Source organism: Rana temporaria (genome assembly GCF_905171775.1).
Source record: "Rana temporaria chromosome 11 unlocalized genomic scaffold, aRanTem1.1 chr11z, whole genome shotgun sequence".
NCBI classification, from domain to species: Eukaryota; Metazoa; Chordata; class Amphibia; order Anura; family Ranidae; genus Rana; species Rana temporaria.
The window spans coordinates 310,543-334,868 of NW_024404490.1; the positions used below are offsets into that span (position 1 = coordinate 310,543).

Consider the following 24,326-nt stretch of genomic DNA (forward strand, 5'->3'; position numbering starts at 1 on the left):
GCGACCGTCGGAAGCCTGTCAATCAAATAGGAACGCCCAGTCCCGCAGCCCATACCCGGAAGCGGCGGAGAAGATCTATCTCTAAGTACGGCTTCGATTTAAAAAAAAACACCCGATTCCCCTTCACAAAATGAGCCTCAATCTAATGTTAAAAATTTTGTTTTTGGGTGAACCTCCACTTTAACAGAGGCTGTGATTGATTTGTATAGTCTGCTCAGTGTGCTCTGGTGCTGCTAATGCTGTCTTGAAGGTTTCACACGGATCCAATAGCTATGGAGTATACTGGATGGTGGGAGGAAACCTGGCAGATGAGACCATTGATGTCTATATAGCCCTGGCCAATTAGGGGCAGTGCCCTAATGCATGCTGGGTAACTGTATTTATATCTGAAGAGCACTTGGGCTCAGGGTCTTCCTCTAGATCAGGGGTCCTCAAACTATGGCCCTCCAGTTGTTCAGGAACTACAATTCCCATCATGCCTAGTCATGTCTGTGAATGTCAGAGTTTTACAATGCCTCATGGGACTTGTAGTTCTGCAACAGCTGGAGGGCCGTAGTTTGAAGATCCCTGCTCTAGATAGAGAGGTCCAGGTGGGGAGGGGGATGCTGCCCCTCCTCCGCACAAGCTGCCATGCACTGAACTTAGGGCCTGAAACACTGAAGCTGCAACCCATGGTTCTTGTGAGGGCTGACTGAGGGAAGGTGTCCACGGATCCTGTGTCTGGTACTGGGGAGGAAGGCCGAGGAAGGGTGAGGAAGGGTGAGGAAGGCCGAGGAAGGGTGAGGATGGCTGAGGAAGGGTGAGGATGGCTGAGGAAGGGTGAGGATGGCTGAGGAAGGGTGAGGATGGCTGAGGAAGGGGGCTTCAGGAGCCTTGTGAGTACAGACCCTCCACAGGGGATCCTTGGGCCTGGTGCTGTTAGACCCCCCCCGGGTGCTCGGAGTCAACTTCTGGGTGCAAGTTATCGGGGACACCGCTGGGTGTCTTGTAGAGGCAAAGTTCCCGGAGTTCCTTCTGCTACAAAGGGACTTGTTCATCCCATGCAGGCGCTGTATAGTTCTGCAGATAATCTCCTGTGAATAGTGGATTTGGAGTGTCCTACTCATTCCTTTCTCCTATCCAACTTCTCCAAATAAAATACAAACACCAATCCCCCAGACTGGTCATTGGAAATAATGAGTGGAAGAGTGTGTGCGCCTGGCTGTGTGAAAATAACCTGTGACTGGCTGTGGATTAAAACGGAGGGATACCCGAGCAAACCAATATCGAAGCGGCTCCTGCGCGCGGGGGGGGGGGGGGGGGGGGCGCTACATATTCATATATAATAATTCTAAATTCTCTTCTTTAGTTTCTCCCAAGTTGTTGTCCATCATGAGCCCGGACCGTGTCACCCATGAGGAGCGGCTGACTCTCACCTGTCCCATAAATGGGTTTAAACCGCGAGATTTGTCCATCACCTGGCTGAGGAGGGAGAACAACCAAGAGACTGAACTGCTAACATGGAATTCTGGGAGTGACTCCAATCACAGGGAGAAATATTCCCATAGAGTGATACAAAATGAGCATGAAGAAGATAATTCCTTCAGCTATATAAGTGCTCTGATCCTGAAACCGACTATAAGAGAAGATGATGGAGTGACATATATCTGTAGAACCTTTCACCCTGCTACAAATCACCGGGAGGACAGAGAGCAGATCCTGAGTGTGACCGGTGAGTGATGGAAAATATACAATACATTTAGTTCTAAGACCGCCATTTTGGCTGACCGTCCACGAGCAGAGGTTTCATCAAGAACCACAAGGCCCGAGAGTTTTGTCATTTCTTCTGTGGTGGAGCCTTAAAGTGATTGTAAACCCTCCAATACAACTTGTGCTTCTTCAAATCTAGATAGCCGATCGCTGCCTGTGAAAAAGTACTCACAGCTGGAGTCTCCATAGAAATCGCCCTGCAAGCGCGGGTGACGTCAGGCGCAATTGCGCAGCAGGTTTATTATTTAAGGGCACACTGAGTGTGCCGTTTCTGTCCCCCTCTGGATGCCGGTCATTATCACTCATTCACTTCCTCTCAGAACGGCACAGAGGGAAGAGGTAGAAGGAGAACGGAGGATTAGAAGTGAGAAAAGGTTGAAGATGATGGAGGAGGAGAGGGAAGAGGTAGAAGGAGAACGGAGGATTAGAAGTGAGAAAAGGTTGAAGATGATGGAGGAGGAGAGGGAAGAGGTAGAAGGAGAACGGAGGATTAGAAGTGAGAAAAGGTTGAAGATGATGGAGGAGGAGAGGGAAGAGGTAGAAGGAGAACGGAGGATTAGAAGTGAGAAAAGGTTGAAGATGATGGAGGAGGAGAGGGAAGAGGTAGAAGGAGAACGGAGGATTAGAAGTGAGAAAAGGTTGAAGATGATGGAGGAGGAGAGGGAAGAGGTAGAAGGAGAACGGAGGATTAGAAGTGAGAAAAGGTTGAAGATGATGGAGGGGGAGGGGGAAGAGGTAGAAGGAGAACGGAGGATTAGAAGTGAGAAAAGGTTGAAGATGATGGAGGAGGGGGAAGAGGTAGAAGGAGAACGGAGGATTAGAAGTGAGAAAAGGTTGAAGATGATGGAGGGGGAGGGGGAAGAGGTAGAAGGAGAACGGAGGATTAGAAGTGAGAAAAGGTTGAAGATGATGGAGGAGGGGGAAGAGGTAGAAGGAGAACGGAGGATTAGAAGTGAGAAAAGGTTGAAGATGATGGAGGAGAGGGAAGAGGTAGAAGGAGAACGGAGGATTAGAAGTGAGAAAAGGTTGAAGATGATGGAGGAGAGGGAAGAGGTAGAAGGAGAACGGAGGATTAGAAGTGAGAAAAGGTTGAAGATGATGGAGGAGGAGAGGGAAGAGGTAGAAGGAGAACGGAGGATTAGAAGTGAGAAAAGGTTGAAGATGATGGAGGAGAGGGAAGAGGTAGAAGGAGAACGGAGGATTAGAAGTGAGAAAAGGTTGAAGATGATGGAGGAGAGGGAAGAGGTAGAAGGAGAACGGAGGATTAGAAGTGAGAAAAGGTTGAAGATGATGGAGGAGGGGGAGGGGGAAGAGGTAGAAGGAGAACGGAGGATTAGAAGTGAGAATAGGTTGAAGATGATGGAGGAGGAGGAGGAAGAGGTAGAAGGAGAACGGAGGATTAGAAGTGAGAAAAGGTTGAAGATGATGGAGGAGAGGGAAGAGGTAGAAGGAGAACGGAGGATTAGAAGTGAGAAAAGGTTGAAGATGATGGAGGAGAGGGAAGAGGTAGAAGGAGAACGGAGGATTAGAAGTGAGAAAAGGTTGAAGATGATGGAGGAGAGGGAAGAGGTAGAAGGAGAACGGAGGATTAGAAGTGAGAATAGGTTGAAGATGATGGAGGAGGGGGAGGGGGAAGAGGTAGAAGGAGAACGGAGGATTAGAAGTGAGAAAAGGTTGAAGATGATGGAGGAGGGGGAGGGGGAAGAGGTAAAAGGAGAACGGAGGATTAGAAGTGAGAAAAGGTTGAAGATGATGGAGGGGGAGGGGGAAGAGGTAGAAGGAGAACGGAGGATTAGAAGTGAGAAAAGGTTGAAGATGATGGAGGAGGAGGGGGAGAGGGAAGAGGTAGAAGGAGAACGGAGGATTAGAAGTGAGAAAAGGTTGAAGATGATGGAGGAAGAGAGGGAAGAGGTAAAAGGAGAACGGAGGATTAGAAGTGAGAAAAGGTTGAAGATGATGGAGGAGGGGGAAGAGGTAGAAGGAGAACGGAGGATTAGAAGTGAGAAAAGGTTGAAGATGATGGAGGAGGGGGAAGAGGTAGAAGGAGAACGGAGGATTAGAAGTGAGAAAAGGTTGAAGATGATGGAGGAGGAGGAGGGGGAAGAGGTAGAAGGAGAACGGAGGATTAGAAGTGAGAAAAGGTTGAAGATGATGGAGGAGGGGGAGGGGGAAGAGGTAGAAGGAGAACGGAGGATTAGAAGTGAGAAAAGGTTGAAGATGATGGAGGGGGAGGGGAAGAGGTAGAAGGAGAACGGAGGATTAGAAGTGAGAAAAGGTTGAAGATGATGGAGGAGAGGGAAGAGGTAGAAGGAGAACGGAGGATTAGAAGTGAGAAAAGGTTGAAGATGATGGAGGGGGAGGGGGAAGAGGTAGAAGGAGAACGGAGGATTAGAAGTGAGAAAAGGTTGAAGATGATGGAGGGGGAAGAAGGAGAACGGAGGATTAGAAGTGAGAAAAGGTTGAAGATGATGGAGGGGGAGGGGGAAGAGGTAGAAGGAGAACGGAGGATTAGAAGTGAGAAAAGGTTGAAGATGATGGAGGAGAGGGAAGAGGTAGAAGGAGAACGGAGGATTAGAAGTGAGAAAAGGTTGAAGATGATGGAGGGGGAGGGGGAAGAGGTAGAAGGAGAACGGAGGATTAGGAGTGAGAAAAGGTTGAAGATGATGGAGGAGGGGGAAGAGGTAGAAGGAGAACGGAGGATTAGAAGTGAGAAAAGGTTGAAGATGATGGAGGAGGGGGAGAGGGAAGAGGTAGAAGGAGAACGGAGGATTAGAAGTGAGAAAAGGTTGAAGATGATGGAGGGGGAAGAAGGAGAACGGAGGATTAGAAGTGAGAAAAGGTTGAAGATGATGGAGGGGGAGGGGGAAGAGGTAGAAGGAGAACGGAGGATTAGAAGTGAGAAAAGGTTGAAGATGATGGAGGAGGGGGAGGGGGAAGAGGTAGAAGGAGAACGGAGGATTAGAAGTGAGAAAAGGTTGAAGATGATGGAGGGGGAGGGGGAAGAGGTAGAAGGAGAACGGAGGATTAGAAGTGAGAAAAGGTTGAAGATGATGGAGGAGAGGGAAGAGGTAGAAGGAGAACGGAGGATTAGAAGTGAGAAAAGGTTGAAGATGATGGAGGGGGAGGGGGAAGAGGTAGAAGGAGAACGGAGGATTAGGAGTGAGAAAAGGTTGAAGATGATGGAGGAGGGGGAAGAGGTAGAAGGAGAACGGAGGATTAGAAGTGAGAAAAGGTTGAAGATGATGGAGGGGGAGGGGGAAGAGGTGGGAAGAGAAGAGCGTGGAGTAGGAGAAGGTGAGAGTTAGAAGATGCTAATGGAGGAAATGAGAGAAGTAGAAGGAAGTAGAATTGAAGGGGGAAGAGAAAGAAGATGAGTAGAGAAGGAGAAAAGGAAAGCGATACAAGGAGGGGAAGGAGAGTAGAAGGAAGTCGGAGAGGTAGAGGAGGATGGAGGAGGTGATGAGGGAAAGGGGGAGCAGGTACAAGGGGATGAAGGAGAACAAAGGTGAAAGGGTTCATGGGGAGGGGGGGAGAGAATGGGAGTAGGAAGAGGTAAAGGCAGGGCTCAAGTCCTGAGGGAACGCGTGGGAACGGAGTTCCTGCACTTTTTTCACAGCAGGAACGCAGTTCCCTTTGCAGGACTAGAGCAGCTGAGAGCAGCAGAGCCGCCCGAGCCAATCCTTCACTAAGCGGCGATGCCCAGCTCGAGTCACTGTCAGGGGCAGGCGAACCTTAGTCATCCTTTATGTTACTGGCCGCTTCCTGTATATGGATTCATCATCATCCGTCACTTCCTCGATGCCGCAATGTCTCCTGGGAGCTTTTGTCATTGTTCCCAGGAGACATTGCGGAGGTCTGCCGCGAGTTATCGCGGGATTTAGAAAGAACTTGCTTTAGAAAATACATGCAGTTTAGTAATTATGCATATGAGCGTATAATTTTTTTTTATTTTGGTGGGGTAGTGGATGGGGGAGTTCCCACACTTTTTTCCCCAGGACTTGACCCCTGGGTAAAGGGGAATAAAGATGGAGATGGGGAAAAATGTAGAAATGGAGTGAAGAAGGAGAAGGGGAAAAGGTAGAAGATGATGGAGGAAAAGGAGGTGGAGATGGAGAAGAAGAAAGTGATGGGATGGGGTGTAGTAGAAGCCGCCAGAGGTAGAAGAGGAACCTTAGATGGAGGAGGAGGAGAGGGAGAAAAAGAAAGAAGAAGAAGAAAGTAGTAGAAGGGAAGGAGAAAGAAAAGGGAGAATCGGCAAAAGAAAACGGAGGGGGTGGAGAAGAGAAGGAAGAAGAGGTATAATGGGGTTGTAGGATTAAATTAGAGACTGTATTAGAGTAGATTGTAAGAGGAGGTGTGGAGAGAGGTAGTAGGTGGTTGGAGAAGTGGTAGAGGGGGGGGGTGGATGAGGAGGAAGGGTAAAGGGTAGAATGTACAGTAAAACCTTGGTTTGAGAGTAACTTGGTTTGAGAGCGCTTTGCTAGACAAGCTAAATTTTTTTATAAATTTTGACTTGATATACAAGCGATGTCTTGATATACAAGCGATGTCTTGATATAAGAGTAGCGTCATGTCACAACTGAGTATAAAAGAGAAGAGAGGCTCCTCCTCTAAGTGTAGCGATATGGTTACATGTAATGAAGGGACAACATTTAGTAACTTATTGCTACACTTAGAGGCGCCTCTCTTCTCTTTTATATTCTGGAGCTCCTGATGGATATTCCTTCTAATCCTCTTGTGGAGACTTCCATTGGTGGACATTTTATGGTCACACAACCAATCACATCGCTACAATCTTTTTATATTAAACTGAAGGACTTATCAATAAATGGTTGTGGAACGAATCATCTGAGTTTCCATGATTTCTTATGGGGAAATTTGCTTTGATATAAGAGTGCTTTGGATTACAAGCATGTTTGTGGAACGCATTATCCTCGCAATCCGAGATTTTCCTGTAATGGAGGAGGAACAGAGGGATGAGGGAGAAGGGTAAGAAAAGAAGAAGAGGGGAGAGGTAGAAGGTGGATCCAGGAGGAAAAGGAGGATGAGGTATACGGGGGAGGTGGGGAAGAGGTTGAGGCTTTCACAAGCATATTTTTAATACATCTGCCTGTCTTCTGTGTTCTTTCAGCGGTTCCCATGCTGGACCCCATAGTGAAGGGTCAGGAAGTTGTTTGTGTCGGTGAGAAGTTGGATCTCTCCTGTAGGATTCATTCATTTTACCCGTCAGACATACAAGTCACATGGTACGCGGGAGATGACATCATAACATCCTCACACACCACTGACCCCCTCCAGGATAATGATAGAATGTATCATGTGACCAGCACTTCCTGTTACATCCCAACAATGAGGGATCTGGGGAAGAATTTCCGATGTCAGGTTCAGCATGACAGCCTATCGAGACCAAAACACATCACCTGGACACTGGGAGAAATATGTGAGTACTGCGAATATCGATGGCTTCCGCTATAATAAGTAAAAAGATAAAGTGTTTGTTACCCCAACGTTTCATATTCCTGATATGTGGCTGTTGTTCCATATACTGGTATGAAGAAGTATTTATAGGGGCAGATTCAGATAGAGATACGCCGGCGGAGCTATGCGACTGATTCATAAGAATCAGTTCCGCATAGATCTCCCTTAGATCCGACTGGTGTAAGTGACTTACACCAGTCGAATCTTAGGCTGTAATCTCCCGCCGGCCGCTAGGTGTCGTCGCGATTTTTTACCCGTCGCATATGCAAATGAGGAAAACCGCCGATTCACGTCCGTACGCCCGCCCGTCGCTCGTTTTCTACGTCGTTTGCGTTCGGGTTTTTCCGGCGGATAGCTACCCCTGCTTCTATGAGGGGTAGCTAATGTTAAGTATGGCCGACGTTCCCGCGCCGATTTTTAAATTTTCTACGTCGTTTGCGTACCGCGATCGGCAATACCGATGGCCGCAAACGACGTACCCGCCGCAAACAATGACGTCGTAGCGACGTCATTTGGAGCATGCGCACTGGGCTTTTTCGGCCCGGCGCATGCGCAGTTAAATCGGCGCGGGAACGCGCCTGATTTAAATTGTACACTCCCCCTAGCCGCGGAATTTGCATTCCGCCGGGGGGAGTTAGGATCCGACGGTGCAGTTTGCGAGGTAAGTGCTTTATGAATCATGCACTTGCCTCGCTAAATTGCACCGGCGGATCGTAAACCAGGTAGATCGAGCGGATCTAAAGATCCGCAGATCTATCTGAATCTGCCCCATAATGTCCATCAGTTTCCATGCGTGTCGGTTATGTGTCCTGTTCACACCGCAGTGCTGATGTCACGTCAGATTTTTTTTGCGCAGAACACAATCTGCGGGTGATCCCGGTGTCGTGAACACAGCACAGAGAGAACCTTTATAACAACTATCTTTTTCCGTCTTGGACTTTTAGGCAGGTGGAATAAATGAAAACCTGCAGAAGTGTAAGGCCTAGTACACACGAGAGGATTTATCCGTGGAAACGGTCCTGAGGTCCGTTTCCGCGGATAAATCCTCTGGCGGATTTTGATCGCATGGTTGTACTAATGAATTGTTTGCGGCGGGTACGTCGTTTGCGGCCATCGGTATTCCCGATCGCGGTACGCAAACGACGTAGAAAATTTAAAAATCGGCGCGGGAACGTCGGCCATACTTAACATTAGCTACCCCTCATAGAAGCAGGGGTAGCTATCCGCCGGAAAAACCCGAACGCAAAGTCCGTGAAGTCCGTGAATAGGGCTGGACGTAATTTACGTTCACGTCGAAACCAATGACGTCCTTGCGGCGTACTTTGGAGCAATGCACACTGGGAAATTCCACGGACGGCGCATGCACCGTTCGTGAAAAACGTCAATCACGTCGGGTCACCAATAATTAACATAAAACACGCCCCCTCATCCTCATTTGGCTTAGGCCGGCCCCATTTACGCTACGCCGCCGTAAGTTCGGAGACAAGTGCTTTGTGAATACAGTACAGTATAGTGCATGCCTCTATTTTTTGCTACCTAATGCCGCGTACACACGATCGGAATTTCCGACAAGAAAAGTCCGATGTGAGCTTTTGGTCGGAATTTCCGACAGCAACAATTTGAGAGCTGGTTCTCAAATTTTCCGACGGGAAAAGTTCTTGTCGGAAACTCCGATCGTCTGTGTGCAATTGCGACGGAGAAAAATCCTACACAAATTGACGCATGCTCGGAAGCATTGAACTTCATTTTTCTCGGCTCGTCGTTGTGTTGTACGTCCCCGCGTTCTTGACGGTCGGAATTTGGTGTGACCCGTGTGTATGCAAGACAGCTTGAGCGAAATTCTGTCCACGTTTTTCTTGTCGGAATTTCCGATCGTGTGTGCGCGGCATGAAATTCCAAGGGGGGAAATGTAGGTGTTTCTGTGTGGTTCAGTAAGGAGGAGCAGCACATTTTTCTCTATGTAACTTTCTTTTTTCATCATAGAGAACAATTGTTTCTTTTTTTTTCTGCCCTTGAAGAATGTGTGCAGAAAAACTGACCTCTCTGCGCTTTGGTGTGAATGGGGCCTCGGTGTTATTTTCTGCGGAGGAATCCCAACAACCAAATTCTACAAGACGGCCATCTCTCCTTTATTGTAATGAGAATATGTGAGAGATACGAGGCGGATGGGGAGCGTCACTTCCTCTCTATGATTTCTATATTATAACAATGTATATATTGTATTTTATCACCACCAATGTATCTCTGTACTGTAGATGGGATGAAGATATCAGTGAAATGGATACTTTGTATAACACGGCTGTTCTTTATATTGCAGTATCTCCGCCCACTCTGGGGGAAATCCAGTGTGACCCCGCCCAGCCCCAACGTGGACAGCCGGTGACATTTTCCTGTACGATCGATGGCATGTACCCTGGGGGTCCCGGCATTCAGTGGGCATCAAGTGCAAGAGAATTGCCTAAAGAGGATTGGACAGAGAACATCCAACACAATCCGGAATCCGGGATCTTCTCCGGAACCACAGAGCTGACACTCACTCCCGACACTGAAGATCATAACTCTGAAATCAGCCTGGATGTCATTCATTGCGGGACACATTTTACTAAGATGAGAATCATCCTTTTGAAAGGTAACTACCTCCCTCCCCCCAGCCTATATCACACCACCTCTGCCCCTCCCCCTCCACCTAAGCTTTTATCACCCTCTGCAGAGAGATCACTGCTTCCACTTCTTCCTCCTCTGTCTGCAGAGAGATCACTGCTTCCACTTCTCCTCTGTCTGCAGAAAGATCACTGCTTCCACTTCTTCCTCCTCTGTCTGCAGAGAGATCACTGCTTCCACTTCTTCCTCCTCTGTCTGCAGAGAGATCACTGCTTCCACTTCTTCCTCCTCTGTCTGCAGAGAGATCACTGCTTCCACTTCTTCCTCCTCTGTCTGCAGAGAGATCACTGCTTCCACTTCTTCCTCCTCTGTCTGCAGAGAGATCACTGCTTCCACTTCTTCCTCCTCTGCAGAGAGATCACTGCTTCCACTTCTTCCTCCTCTGTCTGCAGAGAGATCACTATTATTGGCTGTGATATATGTGAAGGTCGGTTGGTATTTATGTATATTTTCCTCCTCAGGTCACCTCGTGGTCGGTGAGATCTCCAGTGATCCCAGGAATCCCGATTATGGACGTCCTGTGACTCTGCGCTGTGATGTGATTGGCTGTAATCCTGGAGACACCCCTGAGGTCACCTGGTCAGGTGCTGGAAGAGATCTGGGGAAAGGAGAGACCCGAGGCAGCGGAGACGTTCTCTCCTGTTCTCTGACTATAACACCTACAGCTCTGGATTATGGGAAGGTCTATACCTGCAGGGTGACACTAGGAAAGATGCAGCCAATCACAACGAAGAGCTGCTTGCGGCTTCCAGGTACGTTTCCTTATTCTCCAATTCAGAAATAAGTGGCAGAGAGAAAACCGGCAGATATACCAGGTAACAATGGACTGGAACAGACAGCAGGACTGCAGGTCAGGACATTGGTTGGAGGTCAGGACATTGGTTGGAGGTTAGGACATTGGTTGGAGGTCAGGACATTGGTTGGAAGTCAGGACATTGGTTGGAGGTCAGGACATTGGCTGGAGGTCAGGACATTGGCTGGAGGTCAGGACATTGGATGGAGGTGAGGACATTGGTTGGAGGTTAGGACATTGGTTGGAGGTCAGGACATTGGTTGGAGGTTAGGACATTGGATGGAGGTCAGGACGTTGCTTGGAGGTCAGGACACTGGTTGGAGGTCAGGACATTGGCTGGAGGTCAGGACATTGGCTGGAGGTCAGGACATTGGATGGAGGTCAGGACAGTTGATGGATTTGGATGGTCAGGACGTTGCTTGGAGGTCAGGACATTGGTTGGAGGTCAGGATGTTGGATGGAGGTGAGGACATTGGATGGAGGTCAGGACAGGTGATGGATTTGGATGGTCAGGACGTTGCTTGGAGGTCAGGACATTGGTTGGAGGTCAGGACATTGGTTGGAGGTCAGGACATTGGTTGGAGGTGAGGACATTGGATGGAGGTCAGGACAGGTGATGGATTTGGATGGTCAGGACGTTGCTTGGAGGTCAGGACATTGGTTGGAGGTCAGGACGTTGGATGGAGGTGAGGACATTGGATGGAGGTCAGGACAGGTGATGGATTTGGATGGAGGTGAGGACATTGGTTGGAGGTCAGGACGTTGGATGGAGGTGAGGACGTTGCTTGGAGGTCAGGACATTGGCCGGAGGTCAGGACATTGGATGGAGGTCAGGACGTTGCTTGGAGGTCAGGACATTGGATGGAGGTCAGGACACTGGTTGGAGGTTAGGACATTGGTTGGAGGTCAGGACATTGGTTGGAAGTCAGGACATTGGTTGGAGGTCAGGACATTGGTTGGAGGTCAGGACATTGGTTGGAGGTTAGGACATTGGATGGAGGTCAGGACGTTGCTTGGAGGTCAGGACACTGGTTGGAGGTCAGGACATTGGCTGGAGGTCAGGACATTGGATGGAGGTCAGGACAGGTGATGGATTTGGATGGTCAGGACATTGCTTGGAGGTCAGGACATTGGTTGGAGGTCAGGACGTTGGATGGAGGTGAGGACATTGGATGGAGGTCAGGACAGGTGATGGATTTGGATGGTCAGGACATTGGTTGGAGGTCAGGACATTGGTTGGAGGTCAGGACGTTGGATGGAGGTGAGGACATTGGATGGAGGTGAGGACGTTGCTTGGAGGTCAGGACATTGGCCGGAGGTCAGGACATTGGATGGAGGTCAGGACGTTGCTTGGAGGTCAGGACATTGGATGGAGGTCAGGACATTGGATGGAGGTCAGGACGTTGCTTGGAGGTCAGGACATTGGTTGGAGGTGAGGACATTGGATGGAGGTGAGGACATTGGTTGGAGGTGAGGACATTGGATGGAGGTCAGGACATTGGCCGGAGGTCAGGACATTGGATGGAGGTCAGGACATTGGTTGGAGGTCAGGACATTGGTTGGAGGTCAGGACACTGGTTGGAGGTCAGGACATTGGATGGAGGTCAGGACGTTGGCCGGAGGTCAGGACAGGTGATGGATTTGGATGGTCAGGATATAAGGCAAGGTTCAGGGCAGGCAACAGACATGGATAACCAGGTTACAAGCTGTGACGGAAGCGCTCTGCTTCTCCCGGTCTGAAGAGAGATATCGGATATTAGAGCCGCATATTACCAGGAACCAGGCAGGACTCGTTTCCCTGCAAAGCTGCAACTCTTTGTTTGAAAAATAAAATGAGAGAATTTATACTTCACAACCAGGTGAGGCTGATCACATGACCATGCGCAAACCCAACTGTATACAGAACTAGAATTAACTCTGCACTTAAAGCGGAACTCCACCCTAAAGTGGAACTCCCGCTGATCGGAACCCTCCCCCCCTCCGGTGTCACATTTGACACCTTTCAGGGGGAGGGGTGTCCAGATACCTGTCTAAAGACAGGTATTTGCACCCACTTCCGGCCACACAGTCTCGGCCAGACTGCGGGCATGACGTCACCTCCCCCCCCCCCCCCGTTGTGTTTTGGGAACACTCGGCTCCCAGCACACAGCGTGTGAGCCAATCGGCAGGCGTAGCACGACTCGCGCATGCGCCATAGGGAACCGGGTAGTGAAGCCGGAGCTCTTCACTTCCTGGTTCCCTCACCAAGGATGGCGGGGGGCAGCAGAGTGACGAGCGATCGCTCCTCCTCTGCTGCGATCAGCGCTGGACTCCAGGACAGGTAAGTGTCCCAATATTAAAAGTCATCAGCTGCAGTATTGGTACCTGCTGGCTTTTAATTTTTTTTTTTCAGCGCACATCCACTTTAAACCAGCCTAGGCGGAGTGCACAGGATTCCAGCAGGCAAACAAGGAGACACAATTAACCATGGGACAGACAAGCTCAGCAGAAAACACATATAGGTAGAGTCACAAAGAGTTAGGCCGGCTTATCAGTAGATTATCAGTAGATAAGCCGACCTAACTCCGAATCTACGCCACCGTATGTTTAAGCGTATGCTCAAACAGAGATATACGCTTAAACAAAGCTAAGATAGGACGGCTTGCGCCGTTCTATCTTAGCTTGCAATTTTTCGGATGGCCGCTAGGTGGCGCTTCCATTGCGGCCGGCGTAGATTATGTAAATGAGCTTGTACGCCGATTCCCGAGCGTACGCCAGGCCGCCGCAGTCGAATTACGTCGTTTCCGTAAGGCCTTAGGCGGCCTAAAGTTATCCGACCTATGAGGTGGAATAACAATGTTAAAGTATGGCCGCCGTTCCCGCCGCAAGGTTCGAATTTTTTACGTCGTTTGCGTAGGTCGTCTGCGAATCGGGAGTTATGTCGTTTACGTCCACGTCAAAATCAATAGGCCCGTACGGCGTACTTAGCCGCAATGCGCCCTGGGAAATGTAGGCGCCCGTCGCATGCGCAGTGTTGAAAAAACTTCAAAAAACGTGAGGTCAAGCCTCATTTCCATACAACACGCCCCCCTCCAACCAATTTGAATTAGGCGCCCTTACGCCCGCTCGTTTTAGGCTACGCCGCCGTAAATTAGCAGGTAAGTTGATTTAGAATCATTACTAGCCTAGCTTATTTACGGCGGCGTAGCCTAAACAGGCTAAGCTACGCTGTCACATCTTTAGGCTCACGTACATGAATCTACCTAATAATACCTTTACCGCTTAAAGCGGGAGTTCACCCATTTATAAAAAAAAAAAATTTCTCCCCTTAGATTCCTGCTCGTTCGGTCTAGGGGAATCGGCTATTTGTTGTAAAATATGAGCAGTACTTACCCGTTTTTGAGATGCATCTTCTTCCGTCGCTTCCGGGTATGGGCTGCGGGAATGGGCGTTCCTTCTTGATTGACAGTCTTCCGAGAGGCTTCCGACGGTCGCATCCATCGCGTCACTCGTAGCCGAAAGAAGCCGAACGTCGGTGCGGCTCTATACTGCGCCTGCGCACCGACGTTCGGCTTCTTTCGGAAAATCGTGACGCGATGGATGCGACCGTCTGCGTATCTTTAGGCGGGCGTAGCGCATCTCATATGCGCTACGCCGACGTAACCTAGAGAGGCAAGTACAGTATTGAGAAAGCACTTGCACCCTAAGTTGCGGCGGCGTAGCGTAAAGGGGCCGGTGTAAGCCCGCCTAATTCAAATTAGCAAGGCAGTGGGCGTGTTGTATTAAAATGAACCCCATGCAAATGAGGGGCCGAACGAACGGCACATGCGCCATCTGTGGACGTATCCCAGTGCGCATGCTCAGAATCACATCGGATAGAATGCCTAAGATACGTCGAACACTGCCTACAGGGCCGCTGATAAGCCAGTACAACTGGCCCTGTTGTAGCGTGCCCCGGCCAGTAGGGGGGCCCGGCAATCTGAACAGAGTTCAGAATAATAAAAAAAGAAATCTGTGACTGCACAGGACTGACCGAGGGAGGAGGAGAGCGTCACCCAGGCGCACGGACATCGACACTGCTCAGATAAGTCACTTATTGGATCTGCTTTGTACACCTGTGGATCCCTTGCAGAGCTGCCTGCTTTCTGCAGAGGGATCAGTTCTATCTATGTATGCTCGCTGTGTCCCGTTCTGAAGCAGAAGGAGATAGCTGCAGCCTGTGCCTCTCCTGGGTCCTGAAACTCCCCCTTCGTCGTCGTCCCCCCCCCCCCCTCCCTCCTCTCAGATGAAGAATGATCAGGAAGCTTGTTCCCCCTCCCTCCAGATGGCGCTCTCACTGCTCTGTGTGCATGGCGAATTCCAGGGTTTGGATGTAGAAGTGTTTCTTCTGGAGGGGTGAGGGGGGGGGCGGGGGGTTCTATTGGAGTGAATATGGAGCCAGCCTAGAACTGCAGCCAGTGGACACCTCTCTCTCCAGCTGACAGACCTCTCTGCCCAGATATTTCTATATACCACCCCTAAGGCCCCCTATATACTTTGCGTAGTGGGAACACATGTTCCTGCTCACATATTTTTATTTATTTTTTGCTTGTTTTTTGCACACATTCACTTAAATGGGCTGCCATATGTGTGACAAACACATCACAGAGGCTCTAAAACATGGGTGCTCAACCTGTGGCCCTCCAGCTGTTGCAGAACTACAAGTCCCATGATGCATTGCAAGTCTGACTGTTGCATGACTTCCAAATGCTGAGGCATGATGGGATTTGTAGTTCTGCAGCAGCTGGAGGGTCTTCTCTAGAACCTTTTGAGGCATGCAGCTTTGCCTCATGACAAAACACCGGTCAGTTGTATTGCATTTGGTGTTCCATTAACAATTAATGGCACCACAAGCAATCTGCGCATTTGTGGTGCATTTCCAAAAACGCCCGTTACCTGTGCGCTGTCACACATCCAGAAAACGCCAAATGTGAATGCAGCCTAATGCCTAGAATACACGGCTAGTTTATTTTACCCAGCGGGCTGAACGGGAAAATAACTGACACCTTAGGAGGTCAAAGCCACTGTTCTAACACATGTGTGTACTGTGATCTCCCCTGCTGTGTTCTGACAGGGGGACGGCTTCCCCGCCAGAACATTCCAGTCAGCGCTCTCCGCCATTGGGAGATGGTCAGCAGACCCTTCAGAAGCCGGCTGTCATATAGTCAGACAGGGCTGTATACATGCCATCGATGTGACGCTTTACTTCACAGCTGCAGCATTTTTAACACAGGCTGCAGAGTTTGAAAGGCGGCACCACCTGTCACACTTCTCATCGAGTTCAATGGGGCTGCTCTGCACCTTGAAGCCAAATGCTTGGCTCACTGTTGTAATTTAAAATTACTATTAAGTAAAAAAAAAAAAAACAGCTGTCAGGAAGGGGCAGTAGCGAGGCAATAATTCTGCCATGGCTGCAAAGCATACCATTGCCACCATGGCATTTTAGCGAGGGGGGGGGGGGCATGATTTCTAACAGCAGCCCTGACTGCCTACGACGTGAACGTAACCTACGCACAGCCCCATTCACATACGACTTACGTAAACGACGTAAAATTTGACGCTTGTTCCGACGTCCATACCTTAACAATAGCTGCGCCTCATATAGCAGGGGTAACTTTACGCCAGACGTACGCCTTACGTAAACGGCGTAGCTAAATCCGACGGGCGCAAGTACGTTTGTAAATCGGCGTATCTAGGTCATTTGCATATTCAACGTGTAAATCTACGGAAGCACCCCTAGCGGCCAGCGGAAATATGCGCCCAAGATACGACGGCGTAAGGAGACTTACGTCGGTCGTATCTTGCAAAATTCAGGCGTATCTTGTTTCCTGAATAAGCGCATTGATACCACGGTGCACATTTGGACTTACGACGGCGTAAGTCCTTTCTGAATCCGGGCCTCTCACAATTTCTTTTTGCTAGAAAATTACTTAGAACCCCCAAACATTCTAAAAAAAAATTCTAACAACCTAGAGAATAAAATGGCGATCATTGCAATACTTTTTGTCACACCGTATTCGTGCAGCCATCTTACAAACGCACTTTTTTTCGGAAAAAATGTACTTCTTTGAATTAAAAAAAAAGACAACAGTATAGTTATCCCCATTTTTTTTTATATATTATGAAAGATAATGTTACGCCGAGTAAATTGATACCCAACATGTCACGCTTCAAAATTGCGTCCGCTCGTGGAATGGCGACAAACTTTTACCCTTAAAAATTTCCATAGGCGACGTTTAAAAAATTCTACAGGTTACCAGTTTTGAGTTACAGAGGAGGTCTAGAGCTAGAATTATTGCTCTTGCTCGAACGATCGCGGCAATACCTCACATGTGTGCTTTGAACACCGTTTTCATCTGCGGGCGCCGCTCACGTATGCGTTCGCTTCTGCACGTGAGCTCGTCGGGACGGGGCGTTTTTTTTTGTATTTTATTGTTTTTTAAACAGTTTTTAAAAAAATATATTTGGGTCACTTTTATTCCTATTACGAGAAATGTAAACATCCCTTGTTATAGAAAAAATCATGACAGGTCCTCTTATATATGCGATCTGGGGGGGGGGGGGGGGGGTCAAAAAGACACACCTCTTGTTTACACTAAAAATAATAATAAAAAAATAAAAATATTTGGTCATTTGAAAAAAATGACAAAAAAAATGTCCCTTTAAGAGGTGTGGGCGAAAGTGACGTTTTGACATACCTCCTATGGTATGCAGACGGGGGGGGCATCTTGCCCTCACTCGTATCCGTACCAAGGAAGGAGAAGGACCGATCACCTCCGCCGATGGCTCCGGTAAGCGGCAGAGGGCGCGGGAGATCGGTGGAAGGGGGGCCCTCTCCTGCCACCGATAACAGTAATCTTGCGGCGAATCTACCACAGAGACCACCATTATCATAAACATTTAAAGTGGTTAATAAACAGACAATCACAGGAGACCTCCAGTAGCAGACTGTCCGGCACCGAGCTCACAAAGTACAATACACATCAGCCCCCCGAGTGTAAAGACCCCCCACAGTAGACTGTTGGCAGACTATAGGTGAGTTAATTGGCACAATTTCCGATGTGTGGAAGACGGGGTGGTTGAGCTGATGATATTTCCATCTGCTGTGAGTCTGCCTGTGTGGAGCGCTCCTTATTGGTAATGGGCAGATAGGCCCTAAACAGGGACCCCGGCCTAGAGTCTGTGTGTGTTGGGGGGACATGGACTTGATTTCAAAGCAACATTACTCCAATGGTCCCCCAGCATACACCTCACAAAGAGTAGTGTTCCCTTAATATCCAGGGCCCATAATCAGTAGGCAAAAGGCTACCCTGCAGTCCCCTCTAAAAGCCCCTGTCCGGGGTGAGTCCAGTGGCATCTCTAAGGTTGGTGTCACCCGGTGCGGTAAAACATGGTGTCACCCCCAACCCCCCACCTACCCACCCTCAGAACAGACCCCCCTCCCTCAGTATAGACCCCCCCTCCATAAGTACACCCCCCCCTCAGGACAAATCACCCCCCCCTCCATCAGAACAGACCCCCTCAGGATAATCCCCCCTTTCATCACCTTACATTAGTGCAGACCCCCCCCTGTGTACAGTGAAAGGAGACAGCTGCAGCGGCAGTGAGAAGTCTCACTCATGGATAGCGTGGCGCCGGCACATTTCGGCAAAGAGCCCTGCCTCCAGGACCCTCCACCGGGCTCGGGACGTTGTCACCCCTCTGCAGGTGTCCTCCTTGGTGCGGGCCGCACCCCCGGCCCCCGCCTAGTGACGCCACTGGGCGAGTCTATCACACAACAAAGGATAACTGCTGCTCACCAGCCGTCTGTAGGCAGAGCGAGATCCACTTTTTCCAGTTCAGCTTCAATCGTAGGGATCACAGAGAGGCAGACCAGACATCACAAACACATTTAATGGCCTCTTTCTCCAGAGAACAAAACGTATAAGAAAGTTCTCCTTCCCCGAGGTCATTAGAAGCACAAAATATCGCCAGCAAAACCTGGACTGTCCACATCCACCCTCCAAACTCTTCCTAACAGGCCGATTGTACGAAACCCAAGCGATTCCTCCATCCACACCAACAAGATGGATGGGGGATGGGACATTGTCTTCTCTTGTCAGAATACACTGATACGCGTCTGCAAATGCCGATCCACCAAGAATTCCTTAGAAAGAATTTGATCTAATGATTGACTTACGCCGAGCAGGGACGGCCAATCACTGACTGAAATATGGGCGGTCCTCTGCTGAATTTCAACAATTCTATGGCCAGCTTGTCTCCCCAGCCGCTTATTTCTCAGATTTATTAATCAGGTGTACAGTGTGCGTCCAATCATAGTCCCCATGTCTACTCCACCACAGCCTGACTGCAGGGAGCCGAACCCATCTACTCAATGAAATGTAAGGACCATATCCTACACATACACCTCACCCCAGACCATGCCCAGGACATACACCTCACCCCAGACCATGCCCAGGACATACACCTCACCCCAGACCATGCCCAGGACATACACCTCACCCCAGACCATGCCCAGGACATACACCTCATCCCAGACCATGCCCAGGACATACACCTCACCCCAGACCATGCCCTTGATGTACACTCCATCCTGGACCATGCCCAGGACATACACCTCACCCCAGACCATGCCCAGGACATACACCTCACCCCAGACCATGCCCAGGACATACACCTCACCCCAGACCATGCCCAGGACATACACCTCACCCCAGACCATGCCCAGGACATACACCTCACCCCAGACCATGCCCAGGACATACACCTCACCCCAGACCATGCCCAGGACATACACACCATCCTGGACCATGCCCAGGACATACACCTCACCCCAGACCATGCCCAGGACATACACCTCACCCCAGACCATGCCCTTGATGTACACTCCATCCTGGACCATGCCCAGGACATACACCTCACCCCAGACCATGCCCAGGACATACACCTCACCCCAGACCATGCCCAGGACATACACCTCACCCCAGACCATGCCCAGGACATACACCTCACCCCAGACCATGCCCAGGACATACACCTCACCCCAGCCCATGCCCAGGACATACACCTCACCCCAGACCATGCCCAGGACATACACCTCACCCCAGACCATGCCCAGGACATACACCTCACCCCAGACCATGCCCAGGACATACACCTCACCCCAGACCATGCCAAGGACATACACCTCACCCCAGACCATGCCCAGGACATACACCTCACCCCAGACCATGCCAAGGACATACACCTCACCCCAGACCATGCCCAGGACATACACCTCACCCCAGACCATGCCTGGACATACACCTCACACCAGACCATGCCCAGGACATACACCTCACCCCAGACCATGCCCAGGACATACACCTCACCCCAGACCATGCCCAGGACATACACCTCACCCCAGACCATGCCCAGGACATACACACCATCCTGGACCATGCCCAGGACATACACCTCACCCCAGACCATGCCCAGGACATACACCTCACTCCAGACCATGCCCAGGACATACACCCCACCCCAGACCATGCCCAGGACATACACCTCACCCCAGACCATGCCCAGGACATACACCTCACCCCAGACCATGCCCAGGACATACACCTCACCCCAGACCATGCCCAGGACATACACCTCACCCCAGACCATGCCCAGGACATACACACCATCCTGGACCATGCCCAGGACATACACCTCACCCCAGACCATGCCCAGGACATACACCTCACTCCAGACCATGCCCAGGACATACACCTCACCCCAGACCATGCCCAGGACATACACCTCACCCCAGACCATGCCCAGGACATACACCTCACCCCAGACCATGCCCAGGACATACACCTCACCCCAGACCATGCCCAGGACATACACACCATCCTGGATCATGCCCAGGACATACACCTCACCCCAGACCATGCCCAGGACATACACCTCACCCCAGACCATGCCCAGGACATACACCTCACCCCAGACCATGCCCAGGACATACACCTCACCCCAGACCATGCCCAGGACATACACCTCACCCCAGACCATGCCCAGGACATACACCTCACCCCAGACCATGCCCTTGATGTACACTCCATTCTGGACCATGCACAGAACATACACACCATCCTGGACCATGCCCTTGACATACACTCCATCCTGGACCATGCCCTTGACATACACTCCATCCTGGAAATACCCTTGACATACACTCCATCCTGGACCGTGTCCTTGATGTACACTCCATTCTGGACCATGCACAGAACATACACACCATCCTGGACCATGCCCTTGACATACACTCCATCCTGGACCATACCCTTGACATACACTCCATCCTGGACCATGCCCTTGACGTACACTCCATCCTGGACCATGCCCTTGACGTACACTCCATCCTGGACCATGCCCTTAATGTACACTCCATCCTGGACCATGCCCTTGACATACACTCCATCCTGGACCATGCCCTTGACATACACTCCATCCTGGACCATGCCCTTGACGTACACTCCATCCTGGACCATGCCCTTGACGTACACTCCATCCTGGACCATGCCCTTGACGTACACTCCATCCTGGACCATGCCCTTGACGTACACTCCATCCTGGACCATGCCCTTGACGTACACTCCATCCTGGACCATGCCCTTAATGTTCACTCCATCCTGGACCATGCCCTTAATGTACACTCCATCCTGGACCATGCCCTTGACATACACTCCATCCCGGACCATGCCCTTGACGTACACTCCATCCTGGACCATGCCCTTGATGTACACTCCATCCTGGACCATGCCCTTGACGTACACTCCATCCTGGACCATGCCCTTGACATACACTCCATCCTGGACCATGCCCTTGACGTACACTCCATCCTGGACCATGCCCTTGACGTACACTCCATCCTGGACCATGCCCTTGACTGGTTTCTGAACTGTGAACCGTCTGAGTTGTCGGGGTGATGTATCCGGCATTCTGGGTATTCGGTTGGTGGGGGTCGGACCTCAGGGGGAAGAAGAGAACACAAAAACCCATCTAAGATGGAATTTCTTGCAGATTGTTTAGAGGCCGACCAGCTCCACTGCCATTATCTGACTCTTGTCTGTTCTCCGATCCCCCGGAATCTGACCGTGTTTTACATTTATCGTTACAGAGAGACCGCCCACATTATCCGACATTGTTGTCCATCCAATGAGAGTGACAGCCAATCAGGAAGCCTCATTCACAGTAACAATATCCGGATACTCGCCCCGAGATCTACAAATAAAATGGTATAAGGAGTTCAGCATGTTCCCCCAAACTGAGGTGACGATATCAGATCCAGAGATCGGATTGGACGGTCTGTATAAATCTTCCAGCACAGTGATCTTCACCCCGAAGACGAGTGATCATAATACGACCCTCCGGTGTGAGGTGACCCACAGTCAGTCCAAGACCATCCGAGAGAAGCGATATACTCTGCACCTGACAGGTGAGATACCCTTGTATTCTTCATATGTCATTCATTAGATGAGTCCAGAGGGGGCGCTCCATGTACATCCCATCACCCTCAGCCCAGAGGGGGCGCTCCATGTACATCCCATCACCCTCAGCCCAGAGGGGGGCGCTCCATGTACATCCCATCACCCTCATCCCAGAGGGGGCGCTCCATGTACATCCCATCACCCTCAGTCCAGAGGGGGCGCTCCATGTACATCCCATCACCCTCAGACCAGAGGGGGCGCTCCATGTACATCCCATCACCCTCAGCCCAGAGGGGGGCGCTCCATGTACATCCCATCACCCTCATCCCAGAGGGGGCGCTCCATGTACATCCCATCACCCTCAGTCCAGAGGGGGCGCTCCATGTACATCCCATCACCCTCAGCCCAGAGGGGGCGCTCCATGTACATCCCATCACCCTCAGCCCAGAGGGGGCGCTCCATGTACATCCCATCACCCTCATCCCAGAGGGGGCGCTCCATGTACATCCCATCACCCTCAGCCCAGAGGGGGCGCTCCATGTACATCCCATCACCCTCAGCCCAGAGGGGGCGCTCCATGTACATCCCATCACCCTCAGCCCAGAGGGGGCGCTCCATGTACATCCCATCACCCTCACCCCAGAGGGGGCGCTCCATGTACATCCCATCACCCTCAGCCCAGAGGGGGCGCTCCATGTACATCCCATCACCTTCATCCCAGAAGGGGGCGCTCCATGTACATCCCATCACCCTCAGTCCAGAGGGGGGCGCTCCATGTACATCCCATCACCCTCAGCCCAGAGAGGGCGCTCCATGTACATCCCATCACCCTCACCCCAGAGGGGGCGCTCCATGTACATCTCATCACCCTCAGTCCAGAGGGGGGCGCTCCATGTACATCCCATCACCCTCAGTCCAGAGGGGGGCGCTCCATGTACATCCCATCACCCTCAGCCCAGAGAGGGCGCTCCATGTACATCCCATCACCCTCACCCCAGAGGGGGCGCTCCATGTATATCCCATCACCCTCAGCCCATAGGGGGTGCTCCATGTACATCCCATTACGCTCAGCCCATAGGGGGTGCTCCATGTACATCCCATCACCCTCAGTCCAGAGGGGGCGCTCCATGTACATCCCATCACCCGCCGGCTTGCTGGCCCCCCATACATGATGCAGCACTGTGGACGCTGAGAAGAGTGCGGGGGATGGGATTTATTTGGGGTTGATTTGCGTTTTGTGCTGTTGGGGTCTCTGATGGTCGCGGATCAAACTATAAATTTACTGCTTATTGATATTAAATGAAATTCTCTTCATAATAAATATTTATTTTATTTTATAGGAGATTCCAAGACGGCGGAAGCAACAAAAACCGGTAAGAATGAATTAAACAAAAGTGACCGGAATTGTATTTTTACTTATTTATTATCCGCTATATGTTTACACCCCTCTGATCCGCCCACATGGAAGAGGGCGGAGTCATCTCCTGTACATTTCTTTTAGTGGTCCCGAGGTAGGCGGGTGTAAACGGACAAAGGGAAGAATGGACCTTCCAATCAGGTCTGCCTGAAAAACGGATAGTTGGGCCCGATTGGAAGAACTGTGTGGAAGGGCCCCTGAAACCAACTTTATTAATAAGAAAATTAAATATTATGTGAGGACAACTTTTCAAATGCAACCAGCAGGGGTGCCGCTTTTATTTTTACAGATTTTCCTTCAGTCCCCTTGTTGGAAAACAGCTGTGACTCCTCCCCCCACCAGAGATGGGGCTCCTCCCCCTCCAGAGATGGGGCTCCTCCTCCCTCCAGAGCTGTCGCCCCTTTCCCCTCCAGAGCCGTCGCCCCTTTCCTCTCCAGAGCCGTCGCCCCTTTCCTCTCCAGAGCCGTCGCCCCTTTCCTCTCCAGAGCCGTCGCCCCTTTCCTCTCCAGAGCCGTCGCCCCTTTCCTCTCCAGAGCCGTCACCCCTTTCCCCTGCAGAGCCGTCGCCCCTTTCCTCTCCAGAGCTGTCGCCCCTTTCCTCTCCAGAGCTGTGGCTCCTCCCCCTCCAGAGATGTGTCTCCTCCCCATTCAGAGCTGTGGCTCCTCCCCCTCTAGAGCTGTGGCTCCCCCCTCCAGAGCCGTCGCCCCTTTCCTCTCCAGAGCCGTCGCCCCTTTCCTCTCCAGCCCCTTTC

The 24,326-nt window shown here is 50.7% G+C and overlaps 1 protein-coding gene across 2 annotated transcripts in view; it reads left to right on the plus strand.

Annotated features, from left to right (window-relative positions):
• The window catches only part of LOC120921982 (hemicentin-1-like), a 157,339-nt gene that overhangs the window by 124,921 nt on the left and 8,092 nt on the right, over positions 1 to 24,326 (plus strand). The window contains exons 6-11 of one of the 2 annotated variants that reach the window (XM_040334506.1): positions 1,349 to 1,711; positions 6,881 to 7,189; positions 9,545 to 9,856; positions 10,350 to 10,640; positions 21,849 to 22,166; positions 23,499 to 23,531. The exons of the other annotated variant lie outside the window; for it this stretch is intronic. Of the exons in view, the coding sequence (XP_040190440.1) occupies positions 1,349 to 1,711; positions 6,881 to 7,189; positions 9,545 to 9,856; positions 10,350 to 10,640; positions 21,849 to 22,166; positions 23,499 to 23,531 (1,626 nt within the window). The remainder of the gene's footprint in view (positions 1 to 1,348; positions 1,712 to 6,880; positions 7,190 to 9,544; positions 9,857 to 10,349; positions 10,641 to 21,848; positions 22,167 to 23,498; positions 23,532 to 24,326) is intronic. 2 annotated transcript variants of the gene reach the window in all.